At 40.3% G+C, this 21,940-nt stretch overlaps 7 protein-coding genes across 19 annotated transcripts; 3 read left to right on the top strand and 4 right to left on the bottom strand.

Annotated features, from left to right (window-relative positions):
- Positions 1-120: 120 nt before the first annotated feature.
- On the top strand, positions 121-864 carry LOC104788674 (defensin-like protein 11). Its single transcript, XM_087452567.1, has 3 exons — positions 121-204; positions 304-393; positions 487-864. Exons 2-3 carry the CDS (start codon positions 330-332, stop codon positions 678-680), a joined length of 258 nt encoding a protein of 85 aa, XP_087308693.1. The 5' UTR covers positions 121-204; positions 304-329; the 3' UTR covers positions 681-864.
- LOC104788675 (heat stress transcription factor A-7b-like) lies at positions 269-2,247 on the bottom strand. The gene is made up of 2 exons (XM_010514451.3): positions 1,905-2,247; positions 269-1,511 (listed from the first exon to the last, which is right to left on the bottom strand). Exons 1-2 carry the CDS (start codon positions 2,154-2,156, stop codon positions 930-932), a joined length of 834 nt encoding a protein of 277 aa, XP_010512753.2. The 5' UTR covers positions 2,157-2,247; the 3' UTR covers positions 269-929.
- A 763-nt stretch (positions 2,248-3,010) lies between these two features.
- On the top strand, positions 3,011-9,954 carry LOC104788671 (putative inactive protein kinase At3g63330). Of its 10 annotated transcripts, none has more exons than XM_087451628.1 (21): positions 3,011-3,335; positions 3,548-3,851; positions 3,961-4,198; positions 4,326-4,431; positions 4,534-4,675; positions 4,779-5,040; positions 5,166-5,530; positions 5,647-5,723; positions 6,007-6,148; positions 6,300-6,456; positions 6,884-7,067; positions 7,432-7,836; positions 7,958-8,015; positions 8,110-8,197; positions 8,333-8,407; positions 8,502-8,585; positions 8,670-8,813; positions 8,910-8,985; positions 9,159-9,241; positions 9,323-9,377; positions 9,493-9,954. In XM_087451628.1, exons 2-21 carry the CDS (start codon positions 3,548-3,550, stop codon positions 9,556-9,558), a joined length of 3,111 nt encoding a protein of 1,036 aa, XP_087307754.1. In that variant the 5' UTR covers positions 3,011-3,335; the 3' UTR covers positions 9,559-9,954. The 10 variants fall into 10 exon arrangements, 6 of the variants coding, with proteins under 6 accessions (XP_087307754.1, XP_010512746.1, XP_087307755.1 ...); XM_010514444.3 differs by having other exon boundaries at positions 3,174-3,335; positions 3,544-3,851; XR_015558073.1 differs by having other exon boundaries at positions 3,203-3,335; positions 3,544-3,851; positions 5,647-5,716; positions 8,507-8,585.
- Positions 9,955-10,234: 280 nt separating this feature from the next.
- On the top strand, positions 10,235-11,534 carry LOC109124671 (protein LIFEGUARD 2). The gene is made up of 4 exons (XM_010514442.3): positions 10,235-10,637; positions 10,735-10,848; positions 10,964-11,121; positions 11,211-11,534. The coding sequence occupies exons 1-4, from the start codon at positions 10,397-10,399 to the stop codon at positions 11,415-11,417; spliced, it is 720 nt and encodes a 239-aa protein (XP_010512744.1). The 5' UTR covers positions 10,235-10,396; the 3' UTR covers positions 11,418-11,534.
- Positions 11,488-14,474, bottom strand: LOC104788670 (VAN3-binding protein-like). Its single transcript, XM_019246223.2, has 6 exons — positions 13,984-14,474; positions 13,750-13,875; positions 12,486-12,933; positions 12,177-12,410; positions 11,992-12,099; positions 11,488-11,884 (listed from the first exon to the last, which is right to left on the bottom strand). The coding sequence occupies exons 1-6, from the start codon at positions 14,341-14,343 to the stop codon at positions 11,652-11,654; spliced, it is 1,509 nt and encodes a 502-aa protein (XP_019101768.2). The 5' UTR covers positions 14,344-14,474; the 3' UTR covers positions 11,488-11,651.
- Positions 14,475-15,795: 1,321 nt separating this feature from the next.
- On the bottom strand, positions 15,796-18,340 carry LOC147945068 (uncharacterized). Its single transcript, XM_087451627.1, has 2 exons — positions 17,447-18,340; positions 15,796-17,350 (listed from the first exon to the last, which is right to left on the bottom strand). Exons 1-2 carry the CDS (start codon positions 17,705-17,707, stop codon positions 16,379-16,381), a joined length of 1,233 nt encoding a protein of 410 aa, XP_087307753.1. The 5' UTR covers positions 17,708-18,340; the 3' UTR covers positions 15,796-16,378.
- On the bottom strand, positions 17,756-21,671 carry LOC147945067 (serine/threonine-protein kinase Nek4). Of its 4 annotated transcripts, none has more exons than XM_087451622.1 (16): positions 21,387-21,671; positions 21,205-21,283; positions 20,715-20,805; positions 20,566-20,632; positions 20,399-20,464; positions 20,268-20,314; positions 20,142-20,187; positions 19,973-20,053; positions 19,838-19,880; positions 19,716-19,765; positions 19,546-19,627; positions 19,389-19,438; positions 19,237-19,310; positions 19,105-19,156; positions 18,573-19,001; positions 17,756-18,495 (listed from the first exon to the last, which is right to left on the bottom strand). In XM_087451622.1, exons 3-16 carry the CDS (start codon positions 20,798-20,800, stop codon positions 17,992-17,994), a joined length of 1,677 nt encoding a protein of 558 aa, XP_087307748.1. In that variant the 5' UTR covers positions 20,801-20,805; positions 21,205-21,283; positions 21,387-21,671; the 3' UTR covers positions 17,756-17,991. The 4 variants fall into 4 exon arrangements, with proteins under 4 accessions (XP_087307748.1, XP_087307751.1, XP_087307749.1 ...); XM_087451625.1 differs by having other exon boundaries at positions 19,237-19,301; XM_087451623.1 differs by having other exon boundaries at positions 20,715-20,843; positions 21,387-21,645.
- Between the last annotated feature and the right edge of the window lie 269 nt (positions 21,672-21,940).

Genomic DNA, 21,940 nt, shown 5'->3' with positions numbered 1-21,940 from the left:
AAAGGTTCTGATATGGGCCAGGCCCATTAAAATACGCAATACAATCTCGGCCCCGTTTCTGTTAATTGAGATTTACGATAAGAAGGACGCTTGCGTGGCCGATCGAATCAAGAAACCAAAAAGACATCGATATCATAAAGGTTGGCAAATACACATCACAGATGAATTCATTTATTCGCAAGTTGCTGCTTTGACGACGCGAGAGTGAGAGAGACGAACGTAGAATTATGATATACATATATATCATTCATGCGTTGATTCGTTTTTCATTCATCTCTTTTTGTTTTTTTGGTGTTTGTATAGCCTAATTAAAAGTCAACGTACAAAAAATGAGGAAGATGATCAACTTCTCAGCCATTAATATCCTCGTATTGATCTTACTGGTTTCCACAGGTACGTACGTAACATAATTCATCACTTTCCAACTCGATTCGATCTCGTTTTTTACATGTTTCTATTTATGTCACACACACCATATACATATAGGATTGATGGAGCGAGGAGAAGCGCAAGCTCAAGGATGTGAGTGGGAGTGCAAGCATCTACCAAACTTCCCTTGTTGGTTAAAGGATGCAGGAGAACGCCTTTGCCACGACTTGTGCAAGTACGAAGGAGCCATCGGTGGCTTTTGTGCCTCTGACCCCCACCGCTGCCTCTGTCGCAAGGCTGGCTGCTCCTGATTTTCATTTACCCTCTTTTCTTCATATACATATATCTATATATTGTGATCGAGTGCTATATGGATTGTGATATTTAATAAATACGGTGGTGTAATGTAACCCTATGTATATATAACATAGGCATCATTCATTTTGTTGGATCTCCACGATCACAATACTATCTAGTGCTTTTTTTTCCTTCTTATTCTTTCTATATGTTTCGTTTGTTGATAATTATTAGAACCGGACATGAACCCAAAAAAAACCTAACTAACTTTGCTTCACATTCGCCTCTTCTTCCCCGGAGTTGTCGTTGCTCATCAGTAGCTCTTCCCAAAACCCGTCGTCGAGCTCCCTCTCCACGTCATCAATCCGTTGCCGTCCATATCCTTGCATCTCTAGCGCCAGAGCCTCCAGCTCCGATACGTGCTCCACCGCTTCCGTTTTGACCAAGCTAGCCTGATCAATAATCGCAGCCTCCTCGACCCCTGTCATCTGCTCAAGTAGCTGTTGCAGAAGCGAAGGGTTCTGTACCGCACGCCTCAAGAAGGTCATCATATGCCTCTGTTTCCTCTCTGCACCATTAATCCTCTGCTCCATGGCTTGGATGTAGCCTCTCGCTCTCTGCTCCTCCTGTCTGAGCCTCGATATCTCCATCATTAGGACATGACTATCTTCTCGGAGCTGAGGAGCCTCGACGCTGGGGTCATGACCCTCGGATTGAGAGTGGTGGAGTGAAGGAGGGGCAGAGGAGGAGGCTCGTCGCTTAATGCTTTTGAGAAGGTCTCTTTGACCCATCAAGAATCCTTCATTCATAAACTCCCATCTCTCTGTCTCGATCTTTCTGAATCCCTGCGGGTCAATAAATAATCAATTAATTGGGTAAGTTTGTAACCTCTTCTTTCTTACTGTACATGACAGTCAAAAATCATTATCTTCAATTTTCTATTTTATTATTATATCCATAATTCTCAAGAAAGTTTCCAGAACATAATTCTCATTCAAAGCTAGCTTATTTAACCAACCATGTACTGAGCATAACTTTATACGGCCGGAGTTGTCGGTTTAAACAACAAAATTCACAAATTAAACAAGAGACAAATTATTTACCATTCTGCAGTAATTGGAGGCCGAACGCATCATTGAGGTCCTCCAAAACTATATATAAGATGAAGGAGGGAACGTAAAAGTGAAAAGAAAAGAAAACGTAGCAATGTCGTCTAGTGGAGGAACGGAGATACTTACATAAGTGTTGAGCTGTCTGACAAAGCTGGAGAAGTTGTTGTGCTTGAAGTATAGAGGGAGGATAGTAGCCGAGAAGGAATGTGGATCCCAGACGACAAAACTGATGCCTCCCCTGCACCAAGACACAATGTGATTTATGTTTGGATCATTCACCATCTCGTACGTCTTTGTTATAAACGGTGAAGGCCCTGGTGGTTCCTGCACAGGCACTTGCGGCATTGACCGCGGTCTGGAGCTTGACGACGGGTCCATCTCGTAGCAATGCTAGATCTCAAACGATCTATGATTGGATTTTCTGTAACTTGTAATCGAAGAGAGGAAACAAATCATTTGGGTTCCTGAATTAGAGAAGACAGAAGGAAGAAAAAAAAAACAAAAAGGTCCAAGGAAAAGAGCGGGAAGTGCAGTCTTTTTTTTTGAAAAACAGAGTACTCTGCTTTTCGTGGTGGTTAGTTTAATGGCAGTTGAAGAAGGAGATGTGGTGGAGACAATGGCCACGTATGTAACTTAAATACATATATATATGCAGGGAGCTTGTGAACCCCAAATTCTTTTTAATCACATAGTAGTGGACTTCGATCTTTCTAGAAACAATACAAGAGGATGGGTACATATCATCCTTAGAACGTTCCGGAACTTATACTTTTGACGAGAGTAAGGAAGGAATCCCATGATTTAGTAGTATATTTCTTTTTATGATTAAGTTGCACACCGATGGATCGTTCGTGTGATTATAACTTAAACAAGTTGATAGGTAGTAGTACGAATTAAGCCTAGGGAAGTAGAAAACACGATATACACAAAAACTGATTGGTACATATGGATTTTTCCAAAAAGCAGTAGAGTCCAAAGTCCCGAACTCCCAAGTATAGGAATGTGGCGAAAGAGAAAACTGCCACGTTGTGTTTGATGTCTTGTAGAGTGTGATTTAGGGACATAGTGACCATGTGGCCGCGCGCTCCAGTCGATGCAACTTGGATTTTGCTGTATAAATTATTATAGTAATCGTTAGAACTTATAATATGAAAAACATACATAGTGGCATAGACGATTGTTGATTGTGTATTGTGTTACTAAGTTACTACTACCTAAAGTTAAACAAACTCAACGCAAGAGAACATTCCAAAAGTTCCTCATCACACTACTCTCTCTCCTTCGTTTCTTTATTTTGATTTTTTTGTTCTTGACAAAACTTGCGGGAAGACCAACTTTATTGCCACGTAGTCCTAGTGAATTTAAGTGCAAGTGGAGTGGGCTTTCAACGAACCTGTGGATCATATTAATAAACCCAAAAATAATAAAGCCCAACAGTGCCAGGGGGTCAATTTCAAACTCGTCCTCCTAGTTATTCTTTCCAGAGATGAACTCCTACCTCCGGGGCCGGGGTTTAAATCGGCATATCTTCCTCTCCCCGAGAGTTTTTTTCTTCAGGTAACAACGACAACAACTTCCAAATATAGCTTGAATTCTTCTTGTTTATATAAGCGGTTCGTAGTTAGGAAAAAAAAGGGACAATGATCTTCTTCTACGCTTCAAATCCTCATAGCAATTAAATTAGTAGAGCTTGAGATTTGTTGGTTTAGCAACTTTTTGTTGGTTTTGTTAATATCCGATGATTTGGTGTGTGTGTGTGTGTCAGTCAGATGATGATGCCCAAAATCAAATCAAGTCTGCTAAGTCTAGGGTTCCTTGTATCTTTCGTCATCGTCTTCTTCTTCTTGGCGATTAAATGTGGAGGTGAATCACCGACGTGTTTGGCGATCTACAAACAAGGTGGAGCTCCAGCGGTTTTTCAGTCACCCAAATGCCCTCGTTGGATTCTCCACAACTGGGGCCCCCGAAGAACTCCTACTACTGGTCTTTGCCATACGGCAGCTATCCAGGGTCGGAGAAATTACCAAGAAGATCGTCTTCTCTGTGCCCTTGATCTTCGCATTCCCTTTCCCCGTATGTACCCCACCCCCCCCCCCCCCCCCCCCCCGAGAAGATCTGCTCTCGAATTATCTATTTTTCTAACTAAAACTATTGTTGTTGTTGATGATGGTAATTTGAGCAGGCAAGTCTGGAACCAAGGATGTTTCCGTTGGCATTGCAGCAGTTTTTGACGGTCATAATGGTGCAGAAGCCAGTGAGATGGCTTCAAACCTTTTGTTCGATTACTTTGCTTTGCATATCAACTTTCTCTTGGACGCTACCTTTTCTGCTATGACTAGCAAGTCCATTGGAAGATTACCTACTCATCCAGACCACGGTCTTATTTTGCATGGCCTCCTTACTCACGATTTTAAATTGCAGTTGAGTTCTTTTTTCTCTATCTTATATCAACTAATCATTTTCCATGTGTGTGTGAGGAGGAGATTTGTGGTTTTGTAATCTGTGGTATGTCCTCCCCTCATTTGTAAAGTCCCCATTTCCTTGCAGGTTTCCAGACTCGTTCCCACTTGATCTTGACGATTCTCTTCACTTCGATATCATTAAGGAAGCATTGCTGCGAGCCATCCATGACATTGATGCCACATTTACTAAGGTATATAGTGCACATCTTCTTCTACTCATTCCCTCAAACGTTTCCTTTTTCAGTATCATGATGAGGATATAACCTGCCACACTTTGATTTCTTTTCCTCCAGGAAGCATCTACCCGAAAGTTAATTTCAGGTTCAACGGCTACAGTTGCACTTATCGCAGATGGTCAACTAATGGTCGCTAGTATCGGTGACTCAAAAGCACTTCTGTGTTCTGAAATATTTGAGACTCCGGAAAAAGCTAGAGGTTTGCCAACATCTATTTCTAAAACCAAGTTGCCTAATTAAAAAAATCCAGTATTTGTATTCATTTATAAACATTTTGTTGCAATGGTGTTTGTTTATCGCAGCTACTTTGATGAAGTTGTACAGAGAGCGAAGGCGCAATCGAGGCTCCTCGCCATCAAGGTTTTCTGACTTTAAACTGGAACATCGCAATGGCCTACTGCGTTTTATTGCCAAAGAATTGACAAAGGACCATCACCCAAATAGAGAGGATGAAAAGATTCGTGTTGAAGCTGCAGGTGGTTACGTCACTGAGTGGGCCGGTGTGCCACGAGTGAATGGTCAGCTCACTGTCTCCCGTTCAATTGGTGACCTTACTTATAGAAGGTAGGCATTGCTTGTTGTATCTTAGTGTCTCTCTGTACCGATGATCATGATGATTGCTGAAACTCGTGTTTCTCTTATTATACTTACTTTGAGAGATAAAGTGAGAGTTTTGATATCTATTTCAGCTACGGTGTCATTTCGGCACCCGAGGTGATGGACTGGCAGCCTCTACTGGCCAACGACAGCTACTTGGTAGTGTCATCTGATGGAATCTTTGAGAAGTTGGAGGTGCAAGAAGTTTGTGATCGTCTGTGGGAAGTAAACAATCAAACTAGCTCTGGAGCAGGAGTGCCTTCATACTGCTCAATTTCTTTGGCACACTGCTTGGTTAATACTGCTTTTGAGAAGGGAAGCATGGACAATATGGCTGCTGTTGTTGTTCCTCTAAAATCGAATCTAGTTACCCAGCTCCAAAGGAAGGAGCAGAGTATGAATGACAAAAATGAAAAGATTGCTGCAGCACTACCCAGTAACAACTGTGCGCTGCCATGTGAGTTTCTTTGATTACAATCAGCATCCTGGTTATGAAATGTAGAGTTTGAACCTCAATGATAATCGTTCATACGATCTCATGTTTGGCTAATCAAGTTTTTGTTCTTTCAACAGTGCCTAACGGTATAAATTTGGGTCCATTGCAATCGAAACAGGCTCAGCCACTTGCAACGATGTTTAACAGGTTATTGGTAGGACCAATTGACACACTGTCACTATTCCTATATTCAATTTGTTCCTAAGGCATTCTCTGACAAATGATTGTGATATGCATTATCTCATTATTGTGTAAATGTCCGATTGAGCTAGCGACTTCTTTTGTAATGTGTGCCTTCTTATAACAATTGATTTTGATTGCAAGAATGAGTGGGCGGGTCAGCTCTACTTTTTTTCTATCAATCTTTACAAAAATTTGCATTATTGACCTGGAAAATGTTACAACTTATCTGATATGGGCCATGCTTCTTATGCCAGGTTGAAGTTAAAAATGGAAGTTTTTGCCGCTTTTATATGTCAGAGAACCTTATTGGGGCGTCTCAAGGGAAACTGGATCATTTGAACGGTTACATGGGTGACTTACCTCAGGTTTTACCTGCATCTGCCGAGCCATTCTCTGGTAAATGGAAAATTTCTCAGTGGATTCCTCTTTTATACCAGAAATCTTAATGTTATTGTTTTTTTGGTTCCAGTCAACTATCATTTAGTCATAATCATAACCCTGATTTTCACCCTTTTTGGTGCATCTGACATTTTTTATGATGAAAAAGGCTGGTGTTTGCCTTCTGGAACGGCTACCAACGAGAATCGAGATCAGTGTATCAATCCTGATAGCTTTGCTACTTTCCTTGGGTTACTTGAATCTGTACCGTTACATGGTTTTGGTGCTAGTAATGGGACGGATGAGATTCCATTTCCGGACTCAAGGTGCTTTTTTCTTTTTCCTTGGAATTGGTCAGTTATTTTATTTCCGGACTCAAGTGTCTTCTTCTTTTTACTTGGTATTGATAATTTATTTCCCTCTTTCACATCATCGTTGATGACTGAGATCCTTTTACTTGATCGTAGTAGTCCTGTGAACCGAACCCTTTGTTCTCCCAAATTCTTGGTTTTTCTTCAGTGCACTTGGCTATGTAGTCATTGCAAAATTTTGGAGGGGCAATTTGCCATCGTTGTACGCATGTCATGTCTTCTTGTTGCCTTTTGGTTAGATGGTTTCCTCACAAAGAAACATGATAGTCTTATATTAGTGTCTCCATATTATGGAAACAGTTATGTTTCAAAATAGAAATAAAATTCTAATAAAATGGCTGATAAATTTGTGTAAATTGTGTGATATCATGTGATTTTTTAGCTATGTGCTGAAGAAAAAATTTGGGCGTGGTGCATTTGGTGAGGTATGGTTGGCATTTCACTGGAATTGCAATCAAGGAAATAACGGTACTAGTTGGAACAATGAAGATGTGAATACATCAAAAAATGGTGTTCATTATGATACTGCTGGTCCTGATAACTCCTTCATTTTGAAACGGATTATGGTATGTGTTCTTTTTGGGATTTTTTTTTTTCAAAATTTTCCATCGAAAATGATGTGCCTGCAATTCTCTTCACTTTTCTCTGCCTTTGGTTTCTTAAGAGTGATGGTGAGAAGACGTGTATCTGTGATGTGGGCATCACTTTGGTCATTAGGGGGTGGAAAAAGTTCTCCAGTGTTCATTGCTTATTACATAAATTGCTTCAATTGAGTGGTTCTTGCATAAATTGAGTAATTAAGATCTGATATTGGTTATTCATTACGAGAGTTTGTTCTCTGTTTTTCATGTCATTTATCGACCTATATGAGGAATGCAAATTCTTTCTGAAACTTAATTTCTACATTTTCCCACTATTTTCCCTAAACAGGTAGAGAGAGGACCAACTGTCTATCTAAGTGGTCTAAGGGAGAAGCATTTTGGTGAACTGTTTCTAAATGCATACAATAAAAAGAGGAGTTCTTCTGCATCGCAAACGTCAAGCTCTAAACCAGCGTCATCAGAACTGGGTCTCTCTGAAGAGGGTTTGAAACATATTGCTAGATACATAGAGTATTTTGAATCTCGATATAATGACATATGGCTTGTGTTTCACCACGAGGGTGTGTCTTTATCAAAGCTGATTTACACTGTGGAAGAAGTAGAGAATGGTTCTGCTGGTGAAAAGGCTGAAGAGGCAAGTCACGGGCAGATACTTCGTCCGTCGAAGTGGTGGACCTGGTTGAAGACGACAGAATCAGGAAAAGAAGAGATGCGGAGAATAATATGGCAATTGGTATGTGCATAGGAATTTGAGTTTGTTTTGATTTTCTTCCCTGTGTTTGACAGGTGCATCGTGGGAATCTAATTAAATGTGTGCTTACTATATTACTTTATGCTTTATTCTTCTTTTTCAGTTGCTAGGTCTAAAGGCATGCCATGATCGCAATATTACTCACAGAGATATCAAACCCGGTAAGAAACGTTTTGATGTTTTTGATAGTTCATATAATATACAATCTGTGACAGTTTATTATTCTCACGAAAATTAATTTACAATGTTCCCAAGAGAATATGGTGGTATGCCTTGAAGACATCAAGTCAGGCAGATGCTTAAAGGGTGTACCAAATGGAGATCATAACTTCAAAACTAAAATGTACTTAGTTACAATTTATTTTACTAGTTTTACTCCAAGTATTTCTACTTTGCTGCAGCACTTAAGTCTTTGGGTCCTCCACTTCTACAATTTCTTGTTTTCCTGGTAACTGATGGTTGTATTATTTCTATTTAGGCGCATAATCGACTTTGGCAGTGCACTTGATGAATATACGGTGAAACATTTGTATGGGTCAACAGGTCCTTCAAGGTATATCCTTTTCTTTGTATATCTTTGTGAAATTTTACCTCCTCCGGTTTGTGAGTCCTGATCATCATAATACTTTGGATCATCTTGAATTCAGAGCAGAACAAACTCATGATTATGCACCACCAGAAGCCATTCTAAACAGTAGCTGGCACCGTGGGCCAACCAGCTTGACATTAAAGTATGGCAGATACAGCTATTTTTACTTAAGCGTTGCTGCAACTGGCCCCGCCAAATGTAGATGTAACAACCCTTTTTCTTGCAGGTACGACATGTGGAGTGTTGGGGTTGTGATGTTAGAGATGATTTTAGGATCACCAAATGTTTTTGAGATTAGTTCTGTTACACGCGCCCTTTTGGATCAACATATCAGAGGTTGGAGTGAAAACTTTAAAGAGCTTGCATACAAGTAAGTTTGATGCAGGAGTAAATAATTTTGCTTGAGATTTAAACACCACAAGGCTCTTTAGACAACTATTAATCTGTTTGTATTTTTCGGTAACAGGCTTCGATCCTTTATGGAGATGTGCATCCTAATCCCAGGTAGCTCTTTAAAACATGGTGGCGCCAGCTCAAAGCAGGTAAAAGACAGTTTGTTCATTTGACTGACTATCGCTATCTTATATTTGTGGTTTATTTGACACGTCTCAAAAAGTCAATTTATGAGATTATGTTTCTGAGATTTTCAGCACATTCAGCTTTTTGTTTCTAGTGATCCATAAATATTTTATTGAGTATATCATGTGATGTATAGGGTGGGATTTCACTTGCGTCATGGAAATGCTCTGAAGAATTTTTGGCAGAACAGATAAAGAGTAGAGACCCTCTGAAGATTGGGTGGGTTTGATGATTGGTCCATTTGAAGTGTTAAAAAGATCGTTGTTACATTTTTGAATGTGCATATGGTGGAAAATGCAGGTTTCCTAATGTTTGGGCTTTAAGGTTGGTGAGGGGTCTGTTACAGTGGTACCCTGTGAGTTTCTCTGTCGTTTTCTCTGCGTTATACGTTGCCGCTTGTCCATATAGCAATGTTGTGAAATTGGGGTTGCCGTTTTGACACATTTGGATTTGATATTGTGGAAGCGCAGGAGGACAGATTAAACATAGACGAGGCTCTGCAGCACCCTTATTTTCAACCTCCTCCCGGCTACTAAGTGTAGAAAACAGTAAGACGTCTTCTCTTCTAATAACTAAACTCGTTGCTACATTTACCTAAAGGTGAGATGAGTCTCCTCCTTAGAAGATCGAGAGTGGTGGCTTTGACAGAAAGGGAAAAGTATAGGTTGTGCGTTTCTTTCGAAATTTGAAGCCAGGCGCAGCCATTGAAGGTTGTGGAGAAAGAGAAGAGGAACATTATAGACTTATAGTACTGTTGTAGCCTGCATGTCTTTTCCCTGTAAATAATTAAAAGAAAAAACCTGAAAATTTCACTTCCCTTTTTTGTAAATTGTTGTCCATATTTAATTTATTGAGAATGGGAAACTGAATCCTATAGAATGGATTGTAAAACTAGGCTAAGAGATAAATACGAAGATGCGTCGGTTTTGATAGATTTTTCCTATGTCGTTGTGATAACTGATAAACAACAACGTTGCCGCGGAATCTTCTTCAACCGTGGAGCTCTGGCGGTGTTTCCGATGAAGAAAAAAACACCACGTGGACGCGCGGGATCATTATTTAAGTTGATGGTTTTTATTTGATGGGCCTGGCCCATATTTGAACTGAAGAAACATCATCGTTGACGTAGTCTCTCTTCGTCAGAGAGGCCCAACCCACCGGGTAAAGAATATTCTGAGAAATTTAATAACACGTGTCAAGATCTGAGCCGTCAGATTATTAATTTGTTCATTGCTGGACGTATCGGGAAGGTTCTTCTCGCCGCCTCTTTTGTTCTACATGTTGAAGAAATCGTCGGGCCTGAAAATTAGTAATTATCGCCGGAGTTGACATACACACACACGAAACAACGACGAGAGAGATAGATTCGGGAAGATGTGGAACAACAAGTATGATTTGGAGTCGGCGCAGACGCCTCTGTACCCGATGATGTTGGAGAGCCCCGAGCTCCGTTGGTCTTTCATCCGCAAGGTCTATTCCATCATCTCCATCCAGTTGCTCGTCACGATCGCCGTCGCCGCCACCGTCGTTAAGGTTCATTCGATTTCTGTCTTCTTCACCACCACCAACGCCGGCTTAGCGCTCTACATCCTTCTTATTTTCACTCCGTTGATTGGTACTTTTTTTTTTTTTCTTTCTTTTTATTGTTTAATTTTCTCAATCAATCGACGCATCTCTCTCTCGTGTTCCTAATATGCGGTTTTGGGTTGTAGTGATGTGTCCGTTGTATTACTATCACCAGAAGCACCCTGTCAACTATCTATTACTCGCGATCTTCACCGTCTCTCTTGCCTTTGCGGTTGGCTTGACCTGCGCCTTTACTAGCGGTATGATCCACACTCAACTCTCGAGTATCCACCGATGATAGAACCCTAAATTAGAATTGATTGATTGATTGATTGATTGATTGATATATTTACTTGTGGTGGAACGAACGAACAGGGAAGGTCATTCTCGAGGCTGTGATTTTGACATCTGTTGTGGTGATATCACTTACTCTCTACACTTTCTGGGCTGCCAAGAGAGGCCATGACTTCAACTTCCTCGGACCTTTCTTGTTCGGTGCCGTCATTGTGCTCATGGTCTTTTCTTTCATCCAGGTATCTCTTTTTGCTTTTTCCTGAAATTGCTTGCTTTGCACTCTGTTTGTTTGGTGGAGTGGATTCTTATGCCTTGTTGTGGGCTGCAGATTCTGTTCCCTCTAGGTAAGATCTCAGTGATGATCTATGGTTGTATTGCATCCATCATCTTCTGTGGCTACATTGTCTATGATACCGACAACTTGATCAAGAGGCACTCGTATGACGAGTACATCTGGGCTGCTATCTCTCTTTATTTGGATGTCATTAATCTCTTCCTCTCTCTCCTCACTCTCTTAAGAGCTGCTGATAGTTAAAAGCGCTCTACTTTCATCTGTTCTAATTCTTTTGTCTGGCTTGTAAAAAAAAAGGTTGAACGTTGTAACATTGACACAGGAAGCCAATAATATATTGTACTTGTTAGCTTTTTAAAAGTCATCTCTCCTTTAATCAATGGAATAAAAGGATATTACAAAAGGGAAAGTCTTCTCTACTCCTTGATGTTCAAACCTACTCTTATCATATGAAGTTCGACTCTATGTTGTTTGTTATTAAGGTGCCATCCATTTGGACATGGAACTTTTCTGCTTCTTCTCTGTAGCAATGGCAAGAAGCCGGGATACCCCTTGAGTCCATATATCGTATTCTCTTTGGTTTCTGCACTCAAATTCTACGATCCTCTTTGTTTCAGTCTTTAACCCGAAGTAGTGCTGATGCTTGTCTCCGTTGAAGAGATCCCTGCCAGCCCATGCAGGTATATCCTTTTTCACTTCAAGCACCATATCTGCAACACAAGTCCAATTCAAACAGTTTATGAGTTGTAAAATAGCTTCCCAGCTTTAGTTCAAAAGCCAGCTATAGTGTAAGAGAGTTGTGAGGTAAAGAACTTACGTTTCTTCTTCTTTGTGAAGGTCCCTCCGACGTGTTTACTTTTCATTTTCAGCACAACTTGGCCTGCTTTGTTGATGTAGACAGAAACTATCTTCCAGTGTAGATCACCTGCTTACAAAACTTCAAGGTTAGCGACCTTTTTTGTTTAACTCAGCTTACTAAGTCTTTTGTACGAGGGTAAGTACCTCCACGAGTTCGTTTGAGGAGCTCAGTGCCTTTAGCTAGTAGTTCCTGATTGCAGCCTCCGAAGAAGTCTTCCCCAGCCATAGGTAATTCTCCACTAAAGCTGCTATCGCTATGCTTTGTGTCAACCTGCCCACACAATGCTGTACTTGTTCCTTTCTCGGCTGGTATCACAGCAGCTATGTTCCACACTTCTTTTAGTGCTCGTGCCTTGAGTGTAGCCGCGCCTCGCAGAGCTGCAGAAAGTGGGCGAATTCACTTATGGAATCTAGACAGAAGGAAATTTGACTACGTACGGTTTAATGCAATACCTGTTGCAGCAGCTGCAGTAAGAGTGACAATATCGTCATGGGACTTAACATTCACTGCAGAGCTCACAACGGATGCCAAATGATCCCTTTCTGCGCCCATGATTTCTGCGGCCTCCACACACTGAGCAGCCACCAGAGCAGCGGCAGAAGCCATGGCCATATCAATTCTGGCCATCTGATCGTTTTTACCAGGTGAAGAAGCTGCTGTCGCTGCAGCTACAGCTGCCACAGCAGATGCAACCGCTGCAACTGAAACAGCTGCATGGACCTGTGCATTCTGAGCTCTACTCTCTTCTTTCTTCTTTTCCTTACGGTCTTTGAGCCACCTGCCAACAGTCTTTGGGCCTGTTCCAGCCATTGGGGTACTGCTCCCGTTTCCAGTGGTACCACCACGGCTGCCTCCTGTGCCAGAGAAGAGAGGCTGTATGGTGTTGTGGGTGCGAAAATACTGCATTAGGATTTTGATTTAGATAAACGGAGTTAGTAAAATATGCGAAAGTTGATCGCACTACATTTGACTAGAAAAGCTTGATAGCAGTTCCCGAGAACTTTCCTAAAACGAGCGAAACATGAAGGAGCTCTAGGCGTTACAGTCACATTCCTATTCTTGTGTCCAAATATGTCTTTAAAATCTTTTTTATGATTCATCAAAGTAAATGCAGTGGAGACAGAGCATTAAAAAAAAAATTGGATATCTATCAATTGAACGATCGCCGACAGGCTTTTAGTGCGTTCTTATAGTCCCAAGACCCAGACGGCTAATCCCTAGCATTTGCTTAAATTAAGGCAACGACCCAATTTAAGGAGACGCTCTACCAACTAAAGATTAGGTCACCCACCCCAATATATAATAAGTACTGTATATTCCCTATTATTAAATTGGAGGGAAACAACATCTATCTATAGACGAATATATATACTACTGTAGTAATATTAACTTGTGTGGGTGAAGAAGTGAGTGAGACAAACTGTAATAAAAAAATTAAAGTTGGGAGAGTCAAAGTCAAATCTGATTTTGTCTGTACAAAAGAATTACTACTAATAAAAAAAAAAAAAAGGTTTCTTCTGCGACTCTGCTTTCACTTGACTGTACTTTTTCTCTTTGACTCTTTTTTTTTTCTTTGCTTTGATAAATGATGATAACAAACTCTAAAGCATGCGACTCGACTTACGTTCAAAGTAAAACATACTTTATTAGCGGGACTCGTAAAAAGATAAATCTAAGGATTAGAGACACTATACTGTAGAATAATGGAACAAGTACCTTGACGACGTCGTCGAAGTCGTCGGAGGGGGAGATGGGAGGACTGTCTGTCTCCGTGAAAGAACCACCACCGTTGAGTGGTCCGCTACTGTGTGATAGCCTCCCCGATGTTAACGGTGACACCTCCTTCATTTTCAAAAACCAAAAAAAAACAGAAACACTCCTCATATCAAGATCGCAGCATAGGTACAAATTAATCTACAAGAGTGTTGTCCAAACCTTTGTAACCCTTACCGATTGAGACATAATGCGCTCAAGAACAAGCTGTGAAGTGGTGGAGGCAGCGAACGAGAACTGGCTACTGACACTAGTATTGTTCTCAGGCGGCGGACATTCTTCTTTTTCAGGGTTTGTCGTTTCCTCCGGTATTGGAGTGTTGATGGAGGAGGGAGCTCTGTTGGTGGCTGATGAAGCTGATTTGGCGGTGTGGAGAGCCCTAGAGACTTCCAAAGCAGAGACGCTCCAGGATCTAGACAAGAACTCCATTGGGCCTCGTGGGCTTTCCGGTAGATGAGTACTACCGGCGCCTGAAGAAAACATCTCCGGCCGGCGAGAGCTGTTGATTGGGTTCGGTCGTCTAAGTTCTCTCTCCATCCTCCCTCTCTCTCTTAACTTGACTCTTCTTGACAAGGAAACAGAAACTAGTTTAGGTGTTTTACCTTTTCTTTTTCTTTTTCTTCAAAAGAAAAAAAAAAAAAAAAGTGATTTTATTTCGTTGAGAGTAGGACTGTCTGACTAGTCTTGACATTATATATAGTCGCTGCGTAAATAATTGGATACCAAAAATAAAGACGTCACTTTTCAAATTATAATAATAGAGGCCAATTGTTTAATACACATATCATAAAATTACTTTAGACCTATCAACGAGTCTTGTAAAAAAAAGTCATCCTTGTATTTGCCTTTATATATAGATTAATCAAAATAATCACAATACTAAGATAGCAGACTAGTCAGTCATATGTTATATATATAAGACATTTATGTATTATATGTAGATATTACGTGGAGGTGTGCAAAGAGTAAAGATGATATTACATTATGGATTGTACTCGATTATAGATCAAAATGTTGGTTAAACTAATGGATTTGGCTTTTAAACTTAGGTGAGAGAGAATATGGGGAGCAGGACAAGATCCCATAACATAATACTAAAGAAGTGAAATGAAACGACCGTGTTTTTTTTTTTTATCTCAGTCTCCTATAATTTGGTCCCTCAGCCTTTACTCACTCTGTTCCCTTTTCCTTTGGTTTTGAAACACAAAGCTGCGAACTTTGCGTACATTCACATATGCTTCTGCATTCTGCTGCTTCTGCTTCGCGTGCTTTCCCTTACGTCACCTTCTCTCTTCTCTTTTTCTCTCTCTCTCTCTCTTCTTCACCTCATTTGCAACCCCTTATGTTATTCATTCATCCCAATACTATCAAATTATATATCCAAGGTTCTCCTCTAGGCATTTAAACTTATGAAATTTCTTTTGTTTCTCTTAATGCATCAATCTTAAAACGCGTATATATATATATATATATATATATATCTGATAGGCACTTTGAAAGAAACTATAGCTAGGTGGGTGACCACTTAATAAAGATACATCCTTTATTCCCTTTTGCTCTGTCTAATTCTAGGGATACCCATATAATTTTCCATTCTTTCTCTTTTATAATCCCTTAGAAAAATGTCATTTTGTCTCTCTGATTATTCCTTTGCCTGCAATCATTGTTCTTGTTTGGACGTTTTGTATTTTATACCAAATTTTTTTTAAAAATTGAATGTGTATCTGCACTTTGAATGGATGAATGATGAATCCTCTTTTCCATTTTATTGTTACTTTAAAGTACTTTTCAGCTACTATCTTCTTTTGCTTTTGATTTCCTTACAAATATATATATTACCTACACTACACCATATCCGTTTTTCTAAGGTTTTAGAGTTAGGGTCTTGAAACCAAGGTCACTTTGATGAAAAAAGCACCTACAAGTCAAAACAAGCATCTTTGAAGGGAGAAAGTTTGAAACTTTGTTTTGAATTCACAAAAGAAAAGATTTGCGAGCGAAACCCCTTTTTATCGATTTGATCTACACGTACAAAAACAAAACCATTCATGAAAAAACACGATAAATCATAAAATGTCAAAAAAAGGAAGAGAAAAATATTGATTCCCTAAAGGAATCTGTGAAGAGAGGATGCAGCTTTTACTTTAATAACACCACTTTGTCTTAATGCGACGCTTGAAAAAGCAAACAAAGAAACAAAGGGATGTAAGAATGGAACAGCATCGGGGGAGACACAACAGGAACATAAACTGAGTCACAGAGAGAGACTAGAGAAGAGCAAAAGAAAGCATGTTTGAAAGAGAGAGTTGCTTTTGACTGTGAAAACGATGTAACCAGCTTTCACTGTTTTGGCTCCAACATCGAAGTACACAAGACGAATCCCAAAACTCTTACCTTTAATCTATCTAATCTCTTTCACAACTAACCCTCTTTGGCTCATTCTTCTTGGCTTCATCTACTCATTACCCTAAACAAATTGACCTGAAATTTGACTACCTAAAGACGTGACAAGCTATTTACCTGAGGGGGGTTTCACCATTTTCACATGCCCTCACTAGCTAGGACGGGCCACCTATCTCTTAGATTGCAGACCACTCCCTCCGTAGTACTGCTTTGTTGTTTCTCGAGAAAACTCAGCAAATGTCATCCCATCCCTTACCCGAGACGATAGCGGTGGAACGATTTTCTCAATATCTGGATTAGGGACCTCATCCTTATCAGAGAGCTGACTCTGCAGAGAATATGACCTTAGATGTTCCATTGTATATTCTGAGACTGAGAAAGTTTGGCTCCAATTTGGCTGTAAGAAGACCACAAATGTCTCACGGCTTACGTCGTCCAGCTTCTCTGGTTTGCACACACAGTGAAGGGTCGACCGTAGCTTCCCTTTGGACAAAATATCAGCAGACTCTCCAATTTGAACAATAAAACTGTCTTGTGGAGTCTTGACCATGTACAACTTGTTCTTGCTGGGATGATAGATCTGCAGATAAGAGTGGCTCCCCATCAAAGTGCACTCCTGGTAGGAGGAATACGAGGATAGAAACATAGGATCCGTGAGAACAGTAAAGATGCCATAATCGTAGTGCCACTGTTGCCACAGGTTGAAGTGACTCCCATTCAAACCATCCCCGTTTCTGCTCTTGCTTGATACTCGTTTACCAGATTGGTTTCTCCTCTCGGCGGTTTCTCTGAGAGCACATTTATCAGCAGCAGAGTGGTAATGTATAAGACGTGCCTTTGCTGTGCAAGAATCCATTAAACTATCCTCAAGGAAGCCTCCACCAATCTCCCTGTCGCATATACGAGCAATGGACAAACCTAATTCCCTCATACAAAAACCTAATTTCTTAAAAGCAGTACCAAGATTTGTGAACTCAACATCATCATCCTTCTTCTGCAAGTCCAGTGTAGCGGCAGCCTCATGGAGCCACAGCTTTCCCGGTGAAGATTTAAAAGTGCGTTCATAGTTGAGCTGCATTGCAAAAGACGAGACATCTCGTAGTGGATTCTTGAGAGATACGTCGCTACCCAAATGGTGCTCCTTTAGCCAGTAAGGATGAACACACAGAATCATCAGTATCACTAAGTCAAGTTCCAATTTTTTAGAGAGAGAGAGAGAGCAAAGCAAGAATCGTACCTTGAGAATGCGAACCCGTTTGTCCGGATTGAGAAGAGCCAGCTTCCGAGCCATAGGGAGGAGTTGACGGCGGAGAAGGGCGGAGCCAAGAACGCCGGTGATACAAAGCAGGCCTGGACCGGTGGGGCCAAGAGCTGACATCACTTTTCTCGAGATGCATTGGAAGCGTTTACGGTCTCTCGGAGATTGAAAGCGAGATAACAAACGGACAAGGTCCAAGAAGGACACTTGATAGGGTTCCAGAATCTCTGTTTCTGCCATTTCACTTTCTTTGTCTTTGTGTTTGTGTGGTCCTCCTTCTTTCCCCTATTTACCAAACGACCCGTGCATTTTCCTTCTAATTCACAAAATGTCCAAAACAAATCCACTAACGCACGCAGTGGCCCAACACGGCCCAAAACACAAGCAAGCTTTTGACAGCTGGATAACAACATGCCGTTTTAGGTAGTAACAATCGAAAGCATCGCCGTTTTTATTTATTTATATATATACAGCTCACACGGACAAGTAAAGGACAAGTGAGTAGGAAAGCTTGCTTGCTTCATCTACACGGAAGCTTCTTTGAAGCTCTTAGTTAACCAGATGGCCGTCTCCCTCGGAGACACCCTCTCGGCTCCGAAGGGTTTTAGCAGAACGCCAAGCTCGTCGTACCGTTCTTGTTGCAAAAGCCTTGCACTGAACTCCAGCAGTCCCTCTAGAGCCTCCGCACGCTGCTGATACGAAGACGTGTCAAACCTTCTCTGTTTTATCTCCGAAACTGACCTTTTCTGTACAGTGCACTTGTCCTTTGTGATCGAACGGTTGGCATTTTCCTCACCATGATCAGGCCGAGGATGAGAAGATAAAGAGCGCCTTCCACCTAGTGCTCCTGAGGCTATCTCGATATCCTCAGGGAATTCAGCTATCTTGTCGAATCTTGGAGCGTTCACAGAAACATCTGGCGAGTTTAGGCCACAAAGTGCTGTGATATCCGATTCATAAGTCGTCTTAGGATTTTCCACGACCAACGGAAGAGATACTCTCCTCCTCCTGTCTTCAGGATTTGATACCTACACGACAAAGTACAGAGGTCACTCCCTGTTTGTATATATCTCAAGAACCTGAAAGCTTTTATTTTTCTTCTTACCTGCAGTTCATGTTTGGAGACAGTACGTGGCGCCGTTTCAAGCCTCTTTGACATGACAGATACTTTAGCTGAGGTCCCTGCAGCCACTCTTGGTGTTCCGGCTGCACCTGATTGTTTCTTGACTCCCTCCTGCCTCTGAGAAACAATCTCTTCTCTGACGACTCCAACAGTTACTTCTGACACTTTTCTTCCATTAAACATTGGTGAATGAGATGCTTTTCCTGAAGAAGACACTGAACCTGCTTCTGTATCAGAGGCACTCGGATTCAATCTCCTGTCGTTGCTAAACGAACTCCTTCTTTCCTTCACTGTAGTAGCGCCCCTCTCAGGAAATTGGAGTGGAAAAGTGCTTCGCCTGGGACTCTCCAGCTTCAGATAAACCATACTGATGTAAGGCTGAAGATGAGGATGGTTAAGCAGCTCCTTAGCCTGCAGCGAGATAACAACGATGCTTAACTCAATCAAAATTGAACTTTACAGAAGGACTACTCAATCATCAAAAAGCAAATAAGCATTATAGGAGGAAACATACACTAGGCCTGAGTTGAGGATTTTTTCTCAACATGCTTTTCATAAGGCCTCGGCTGCAGATAAGGGAGGGAAAAGAGGTTGGTAAAGCAAGCCGGCCGGTTTATAAAAACAGAGAATAAGATTTCAGACTTACAATGAACCGGAATACATGGCAGGAATAGGATCCATTTTCAACTTGTGTATTTTGTTGATCAATGTCTGCACATCCTACAATCATGATTTCACATTTTACATCATGTTTTTTAATTACAAAAAAATTGATCAACAAACTTTAAGGATACTTACGGAAGCTTTGAATGGAGGTTTATGAGCAGCCATTTCATACATACAGCATCCTGTTTGCCAGGATGATGTGTTGAACGTTAGTCAAAAAGGTGAAGAAGTGTAGGATAATAAGTATAAAAAAAAATAAAAAAATGAATGAAGAATGTATTGTTAATACCCAAAGACCAAATGTCTGACTTTGATCCGTAAGGGATGTCAGTAAGAAGCTCAGGGCACATGTAACTTGGAGTTCCAACAACCTATAATAAATACAGTACTAGTGTGGCTCTTCATATATGTGTCTCAAAAACAGCACAAGATTTGCTAGTGTCATTGTTCAGAACTTACAGAGGATGTAAGGTCATCAGAAGTCAGAATCTTAGCGAGTCCAAAGTCACCTGAGACCGGAATGTGGATGTGTTAATTAATAGCTGACAAAGAGGCCAAGGCAAGTGAATCTAAAAACTTACCAAGCCGTATGTCTTGCTCTTTTGTCAAGAATATGTTAGAACACTGGAAAGACATATGATTGAGAATTATTAGATGTTTGGAACAGGATAGTAGCACAAATTTTTTGGAAGTTATAATCATATCTAAGCTTTTACCTTGACATCTCGGTGAAGAATATGGTTGGAGTGCAGATAATCGAGTGCCATTAAGAGTTGGACAAGCCATTGGCATAGTTTCTGATATGGTTTAGTGGGTTGTCTTCAGATATAATATGCCAGTCATAGAGTGTAAGAAGGGGAAGAGTTAAGCAATGAAAAGACAAACCTCTTCAGGGAAATGAACACCACATGCTCTTTTTATGGTTTCTGTCCTGCAAAATTCAAATCCAAAAATGAGAGCCCATTTACTTGAGTGTGGTTTATATATATAATGGGGGAAAACTATAAGTACATGTCTCCGCCTTCACAATATCCAATAACGATGCACACATAGCAACCCTGGAAACAAGAAAGATGATGATAAGTACTAAGTAGAGAAGCAGCCAGAGAATTCATGAGCAAAAGGAGAGAAGGAGGAGAGACCTTTTCAACCCATGAATCTTTGTACTCTACAACAAATGGATTGCGGACAGTAGAAATGAGCTCCATCTGAAACATGAATAAGGTGGGGGAAGGGTCCATACTCAAACTCATAATCTTAAAATCCAAGAAGAACAAAATTAAGGGTGGAATAGAAGAAAAACACAAACCTCCTGATGAGCTGATCGGCGAGCCCTATCAGACTGGCGGGCGAGACGAATCTTTTTCAATACGTATCTGTAAAACCAAAAAACAGAATCAAAGAATTAGAGCAAAACAGAATGACCAAAGAAATTAAGACGCAAAAGGCAGATGGTACTTGTTTCGTTCTTGTTTGTGTCTGACAAGAAGAGCAGAGCCAAAGGACCCTTTCCCGATCTGCTCCAAGACTTCATACCGCTCCATACTTGCTAAATAATTTCACCACAACACAACACAAGACGTCTTTCTTCAAACAAACAAAATATTTGTACAACAAAAGAAAAGAAAAACTCTTAAGGCTATTATATTATTATTCAGATGAGGAGAACTATGCTATAATACACAGAGTCACGGAGTAGAGAGATAAGAAAGTTGGCATCAATCAGAGCTACAGAGAAGAGGGGAGGCAATCTAATCAGTGTCAAAGTCATTGCACCAAAATAAACATGAAAAACAAATAAAGCGTAGCTTTCAGCGAGATTTATGATTGCTATCAGCAAACAGTAATCATAAAAAAGGCGAAAACCAAAAAAAAAAAAAAAAAAGAGAGTAGGAAACAGCTCCGATGCCGTAATGATGTAACAATGTCCAAAAATATTACTATATACCTCTTTTTGGAGCTTCTTCAATCGTACCGACACCGTGGTCGATGAGCAGAGAGAATCAATCTATTTTGTAAAATGGAACCTTTATCAAAAAGAAAGATGAAATATATAAAAATCATTTTCTAGGGGCCAAAAGTTGCGTGTGAGAGAGAGAGACAGAGAGAGAAAGTGAGAAAGAACCTAACCTGACCAGAGAGAGGAGACGATTCGTGGCCGTGGGAGAGCGGCAAACTAACAGTTTCCCATCTACGTTTCGCCTTCCTTTTTTAAAAAACAAATTATGAATTTTTCTTTGAATTTGCTGAAATCTTTTTATTTTTATTTAGAGAGAGAAATGAAGTAAAAAAACAAAACTTTGCTTTTTCAGTTTTTTTTTTTTTTCTAGTAAAACGATTTTGGATTTTGGTCTAGTAGTAGCTAAGCTCAAGTTGTAAGGTGCCACCATTTTCTTTTGTATGCGATTATTAATTATTTGTAACTGAACAAAAATCATAGAGCTAAAAAGCAAATTAGTCATTCCAACTACCAAAAAGGAAAGGAAAAAAGCAGTCTCAATTAGCAAACACATCACTACCAAAATAAATGAATGATTTGTTAAAAGTAATTTCTATTTAATTGTTGTTGTTTTAAAATAATACTCCCTCTGTATTATAATAGATAATTTTTTAGGATTTTCACCAAAATTAAGAAAAATAATAAATGTTATATTATTATTAATTACTTTTGTTTTATACTATTT

The sequence above is a fragment of the Camelina sativa genome, chromosome 5, assembly GCF_030686135.1.
Source record: "Camelina sativa cultivar CO46 ecotype springtype chromosome 5, ASM3068613v1".
Lineage (NCBI taxonomy): Eukaryota > Viridiplantae > Streptophyta > Magnoliopsida > Brassicales > Brassicaceae > Camelina > Camelina sativa.
Note: the sequence above shows the minus strand (reverse complement) of the source record. Positions and strands in the feature narration are given on the sequence as shown.